Below are 7,195 nucleotides of genomic sequence, written 5' to 3' on the forward strand. Positions count from 1 at the left end.
CAATCATTTTGTGTCTTCTTCCATCGCTAATCTCATCTGTGCAACTGTCAAACCTAATCTAAGTTGCCATACGAGGCTGTTGAGTAAATCAAATTATATCTTGTTTTCCCATAGTTTCGTGGAGTAGCACTGTCAACTTGCTAGTGTATATCGCAAAATAACATAAAAGCTTGTACGCCATTCCTAACAGACCCTTCCCGAATCAATCTTCTTTTATTGTCTCATGTCCCTCAATCATCTTATGTCTTCTCACACCGCTAATTTTATCTGTGCCAACCTCCAAACCCCAATCAAGTTGGCGTACGAGGTTCTTGAGTAAACTAATTTCATCGCGAAAAAAACTTGCACGCCCGTCCAATATACCCTTCGAGAATCACCTTTCTTTTATCACGTCTTGCCCCTCAATCATTTCGTGTCTTTTCCCACCGCTAATCTCATCCGTGCAACTGTCAAACCCAATCTAAATTGGCGTACGAGGCTGTTGAGTAAATCAAATTCTATCTTGTTTTCCATGGTTCCGTGGAGTAGCACTGTCAACTTGCTAGTGTATATCGCAAAATAACATAAAAGCTTGTACGCCATTCCCAACGGGCCTTTCCCGAATCACTCTTCTTTTATCCTCTCGCGCTCCTCGATCATCTCGTGCCTTCTCCCATCACTAATCTTATCTGTGTCAACCGCCAGACCCCAATCAAGCTGGCGTACGAGGCTATCGAGTAAACCAAATTTTCCCATGGTTCTGTGTCGTAGCACCGACAACTTGCTGGTGTATATCGCAAAATAAAATGAGAAACTTGCTAGTGTGCATGAACCTGTAAACACAACGTGGCCGCACGTCCTCCGTTGGATCGAATAGCAAGGGAGGGGATTGCGCTGACCTAGCTAGTCACGACTCGCCAAAAGGGAAATTCAAAATCGCAAACGCAACAACGGAAACACGCACACGCAAAAAGGAAAAATAAATAAATAGAAGAAATCCTCGATCCAATCCGTTCCAGCCCATACCAATCGCACCACCAGCCGACGACAGGAACCCCCGCGGCGACCCCCTCCGGCCGCCCCTCTGCTCCGCGCCGCATCGGGAAACCCTGCCGCGATCCTCCAGCCACGCCGCCCCCCGCGTGGCCGCTCGGCTCGTTCGGCCAAATCCAGTCCACCGCCCGCGGGGTCCCGATTTGCGGCCAGCCCCCCGCGGATTGCCGCCCACCCTGGAGAGAGAGACGGGCGCTGACGGACGGTTGCGGCGCGCAGTGGTGCTGCCACCATGTTGCAGTGCCTGGAGGGGGTGAGGCACCTGGGCGGCCTGCTCCTCAAGTGCTGCGGCATCGACCTCAAGCAGCCCAAGGGCCTGGAGGATCCCGAAGTCCTCGCCAGGGAGACCGTGTGTATGTCCGCGCCACCAGCTCTCTTTGCTATTAATAACGTCAATCTAAGAATAGTTCTGCTGCTAGCCCAAGCCGCGATTCATTGTGCTCTGTTTATCTTGTGACTGTGTAATGTGATTTGCGTGCAGTCAGCGTGAGTGAGGTCGAAGCGCTGTACGAGCTGTTCAAGAAGATCAGCAGTGCTGTGATAGACGACGGGCTGATCAACAAGGTTAGTGGATCAACACCCATTTCGTCAAAAGTAAAATTGATGTTGCTATCTCGGTGTATTTGTGTATATATCATGAGTGATGAATAACCTGAATTGTGATGCTTGTGCGGTGACATGGTGCAGGAGGAGTTTCAGTTGGCGCTTTTCAAGACCAGTAAGAAGGAGAGTTTGTTTGCGGATCGTGTAAGTCCACATTACACATGTGAACACGAATTTGCTGTTTGTACAGTGAAAATGCCTCTCTGTTGTTTTCTCTTCTTTTTCGTATAATTCTAATGTCATTACTGTGGAGTCACTCTCACTCTCCTTTTGGACATATTATTTGGACCTTGGAGAGAAAGAAGCACTGTTTAACATTCTGTAGGAATCATGAGCTATATATGGCGAAGGGCATCTGCCTAATTGTAGAATCGTGCAGGATTTATGGGTATTCAAGTACGTGTATGGTACTATGTAATAGGATACAGAGGATTTAAAAAGCCTGGAAGTAAATGTACTCACCACTTTCTGGGGACACTTAATTGTCAATAGAATTGCACCAGCTTTGCTAGCTAGGACTGGAAGGAAAGTTATCTCTTTAATTGAACGTTATGATCATTTATACTAAGAGCATAGCACTCCACATCCGAACAGTTTCTCATGAAAAAAGTCCTTCACAAAAGCTGATCACAGTGGCAACACATGCCATTGGCATCTCGCTACACTTATATACACCCTTCAGTCAGGCATTTCAATGATAACTTAAACCTGTATTATTTATCCTTTTAGTAAATTTGTGTGCATAGGTGAAACAGTGAAGTGGGAATGATGTTGATACTTGATACATAACATGATTTCTTTTAATATGATAGTGTATTTCCCTCAACATTTTCCCTGTTCTTCTAGGTCTTTGATTTGTTTGACACAAAACACAACGGAATTCTAGGATTTGAAGAATTTGCCCGTGCGTTATCAGTATTTCATCCAAGTGCCGCTCCTGATGAGAAAATTGACTGTAAGTTCAGAGAATCATGACATTTGCATAGTTAGATTAACTTTTAAATATGGAAGTAGATTAGTGAAAAATTTATACTATAAAAATGACACAACTACATGTATGGTAATACGTAATAAAAATGGATAATAATAATTTGACAGAACTGAATATGTTGATATGTCGCAGGTGCTATTTCAAGTTCTTACCTTGCAAAATTACATTACATGCTAGAATCAAAATATGATTTATTTTACAGGAAGGAAGAAACCAATTATAAAAGGAATGACATCTGTTAATCACTGTCTTATCTAGCTACATCCGGTCTGCAGACTTCTATATATTTATTATTTTTCTAAATGACATAACGCAACCTCTATCTACAATATTACAAGGGGGAGACTAGTAACATGCACATGTATTGTGCTTAATTCACATTTCTCTCTAGAGGGCTTGAGAAATTCAACATCATTAATATAAAGTAACATAATAGTCAATGTACCAACAAATCTATCATATTTACCAAGCTTGTATAATATGCACACATCAAGTCAGCCCTCTTGTTTGCATGATCCTCTGACATGTGTTTATGTATTTGATTTGGTCTGGATGTGAATGGATTGCATTTAGGCCTAAACTGTAAGAAAACAGAAGATTCATGATATCCTTGAGTTAGTAGGTTCATACTTGCACAAATCACATTCTGTTATTCCATTTTTGAGCCTTTTGGTGCTGTCTGAGAATGGTCTGTCACTCTGTCTTAAACAACAAACAAACAAATAAATAAGCTGTAACTCTTTCTGCTTGTTTGATAGTGCACTGTGATATATATAATGATCCAACTTTATTATTTTTTCTTTTTTGGCATAGGTTAATTCCCTTAAGCTCTTTTAGTCTTTTATATCTGATCGTTGTAAGCGGAAAAAAAAATCTTACACAGTATAATGCTTGCAGTCTCTTTCCAGCTTTATGATCTGAAGCAACAAGGTTTCATTGAAAGACAAGAGGTATTTTGCTAATCAGAATGTAATACGTGAAGTTAACATGTTGATTAGGATCAAGGATACCATTTATCTCATGATTTGTTTCTATTATTCCATATTTTTTATGTCCAGTTATCTCCCTTAATCACTTAACGATCAAGTATCATCAATGAATCCAACTCCATTGTGAGTACTTGTTGACTATGATAAGTTTGACAAGTGGTGATAGGTGGCTATTTACCACCTTACACCACTTTCTGGAACCCTAGTTAGGACAATTCAAAGTCTGCATTCCCTTACCTCTATTCAACTTGATATTGTACCAAGTGTAGCCTTGTAGCCCTTATCTGTATATCTCCTGGCTATAGGTAGATTTATAAATTAGAACTCCCCCCAAAAAAGAGAGCAGAGGCAATCTTTTGCATGATTGTGGAACTGATGTTACTTCCTTTTAGCTCGTGTATGAGCAAGAATATACGTTCTGAAGTCAAAAAATTGTGGCATATAGGCTCCTTTGTGCAAAAAATTGTTATCTTTTCCCTTATTATATTCTAATGATTTTTCTTGTTTGGCTATTAGGTTAAGCAAATGGTTGTTGCTACACTTGCTGAATCAGGAATGAATCTTTCAGATGAAGTCATAGAGAGCATCATTGATAAGGTCTGGTTAAATTCCTTGATTTCCTATACTACTATGGCTATGCATTGTACTTGTACCATGTAGAATCTTTCTGTTCAATCATGTTAAGCACCAATTCCCTTTTCTGTTCTGAACACAAGATTTTGTTTATGTTGTGCTAAAGTGAGGTGAGGCCATCATTTGTTAGCATGTCTTCCCCTAGATAGATCAAACTAGAAAGGTTGATATCCATATATTTGACTTACAATATTTGATAAACTCAGTTAAAAATATATTTGATCAAATGCTCGAATGGAGGATTGCAAATGTCTATGTGCCTATTTCATTAATGCTGTTGAGTAGGTAATGAACTTTAGAGTTATGCCATTGTGCCAAAGCTTGTTATTGCAGTGATTTTGCAGAAGGCCGCTTTATATCAGTGCATTGTTGAACAAATGCCACCCTGGCACATTGCACTAACTTACTGACATGTTATGCATTGGTCGTATTATTTTCTCAAAATTATTTCCCTCTTGTTACAAGACTTTCGAGGAGGCAGACACAAAACATGATGGGAAAATTGACAAAGAAGAATGGCGCAATCTAGTTCTCAGACATCCCTCATTACTGAAGAACATGACACTCCAATATCTCAAGTAAGATATGCTAATGAATTTGTTGTTAACTCTTTACTTTTCATCAGCTTATTATGCTCAAGTTGATTGAAATCTGCGGGGTTCAGAATGAATAATAGTATCAACTGTCCTTGAATTATATTGCCAAAATACTTATGCATTATCTCATAGAGTCAAGCCTTCAGCAGCACTGTCAGGAAATAAAGAAGCATGATATTGTTCAGCTATAAAGTGAAAACCAGCAGACAGAATATGAAACACTGATTAGTTAAATGACAGTTTTGTACATCGGAGGCTGGAGAGTATGCTGAACCAACTCATTGTTTTCTTCTATATTAGAAGTTCATTTACATCAGTGAACTATCAGGGTTATGTCGTATTGTTTCTCAAGGCATGTGTGACTACGAAGTGTTAAGTAGTATTTCTGTTTCAAGTTCAACTAAGGGAGTATGTAGTAGTTCCGGCTTCAAAGGGGATATACTGGAGGCGGACATGTGAATATTATTTTATTGCTTCAGTTCAGTCTGTATCATAACATTACTATTGCATACGTTGTTATTGCCCTACTCTATATTCACTAATCAGGTCAACGTTGCAGGGACATCACCACCACATTTCCAAGCTTTGTGTTCCATTCTCAGGTCGACGATACATGAAGTCCTGAGAGTGTTTCACTTCGATGGAATATCAGAAGACGGTTTCACTGCTTTGTTAAGCTTTTCCAATGGCCGGCTGATGGTTTGGCGGAAGCCATCGTAGTGTTCCAAAGCATACATCATACTGTATTCGATTATTCTGCTGGTTTATTTGTGTTCATAATGTTTTTTTCTTTAGCTTAGGTGGGCTGGTAGTAGATTAGAATGTTCAAAGTTTCTTTCGTTTTTGTACAAAAAAAAAAGCTGGTTTGACCCTTTAGTTAACTGTGTATGTATTCTGTGTGGGGAACTTTCCTACTGTATATTATGGATTGAACTGAACGGAGCCAGCAGAAATGCCTCTGTTGATAAAGTTTGTCGCAATTTATTGTTTTCTTTAAGGGGAATCTTGTTTTTCTTATTGCTCTGCTTGATGTTCAGGGACGCTTACCATACACAAAAGGGTACTCTGGTTTCAGGTCGAATAGATAGGATAATTTCTCTGGGAGAATCAAAGTCCGTGTTTCCTGAGCATTCACCCTTTCTCATTAAAGAAAGAATTTGATTAGCTTTAGTAAACGTGGTGATGACGGAGCGCGCACAAAGATCGAAAAATAGCAAAAGAAACGCGGCGGACCGCTCGGACTTTCCCAAACATCCTGTTGCGTACGCGCGACTCTAGCCACCCGGATAGATAAGCTTTCTTAGTTTACTATGGCGCACGAAGCTAAAGGTAATGTAGATCGAAACATTTTGTCAAATTCCGAACGCGAACATTATTTTGAAAAAGTATTTATTAAAAGCAAACACTTTTCAAATTTGAGAAGACAAATAAAAAGGTTGAACATTTTTTGAATATGTGAACAAATTTTTGATAAACTGGACACTTATTTGAAAATCACGAACATTTTGAATATGTGAACAATCTTTTGCTAAAAGGGAACATTTTTTAAAACTATGAACACAAATTTGGAAACGTGGATATTTTTGGAATCCATGAACAATTTTTGAAACAAGAACATTTTTTAAAACTCAGAAAAAAAATGAAAATGGAAATATTTTTCATATTTTCAACCATTTTTTGAAAGACATTAACAGTTTTTATGGAATCAAGAACATTTTTAAAAACTGTGAAATATTCTTAAAAAACGAAAAAGGAACAGCAGAAAATAACAGAAAAAACGAAAAAGAAATATGAACATTTTTTAAAAATTGGAAAAAAATGGAAAGTCCTGAACAAAATTAGAAAAAGTAAACATTTTTTTAAAATTTTGGGAACATTTTCTGAAACTCCCAAACAAAATTAGAAACAGATACATTTTTGAAAATTGCAAACAGTTTTTCAAATGGAAACATTTTTTGAAACTATCAAACAGAATTGGAAAACACGATAATTTTTGTTAAATTTGTGATGAATTTTGAAAGAATAACATTTTTTCAAACTTCTGAACAAAATTTGTAAACGCGAATTTTTTCTGAAATTATGAACAATATTTGAAAGGTTAACATTTTTCTAAATATGCGATTTTTTTTAAGAATTGCGACGGAATATAAAAAGGAAAGAAAAAAAGAAAACAAAAATAAAACTTGGAAAAAGAAAAAGAATATGAAAGAAAATAAAAAAATAAAAACGGAAAGAAAAATAAACAGAAAAAAGAAAAAAGTAGATAACAGAAACAGGAAAAAGAAAAAAAGGAAGGTAACAAGAAGAAAATAAAAACCGGTTCAGGAACCTTCTAGATGGTTCACAAAACC

General features: G+C 37.9%; 1 protein-coding gene across 1 annotated transcript; it reads left to right on the forward strand.

The window, feature by feature from the left end:
- The first annotated feature begins 959 nt into the window (after positions 1–959).
- Positions 960–5,861, forward strand: LOC123086920 (calcineurin B-like protein 3). Its single transcript, XM_044508776.1, has 8 exons — positions 960–1,385; positions 1,514–1,596; positions 1,720–1,779; positions 2,482–2,590; positions 3,524–3,576; positions 4,132–4,212; positions 4,714–4,826; positions 5,404–5,861. Exons 1-8 carry the CDS (start codon positions 1,265–1,267, stop codon positions 5,459–5,461), a joined length of 678 nt encoding a protein of 225 aa, XP_044364711.1. The 5' UTR covers positions 960–1,264; the 3' UTR covers positions 5,462–5,861.
- The last annotated feature ends 1,334 nt before the right edge of the window (positions 5,862–7,195 follow it).

Source organism: Triticum aestivum, chromosome 4A (genome assembly GCF_018294505.1).
Source record: "Triticum aestivum cultivar Chinese Spring chromosome 4A, IWGSC CS RefSeq v2.1, whole genome shotgun sequence".
Classification (NCBI taxonomy): Eukaryota; Viridiplantae; Streptophyta; class Magnoliopsida; order Poales; family Poaceae; genus Triticum; species Triticum aestivum.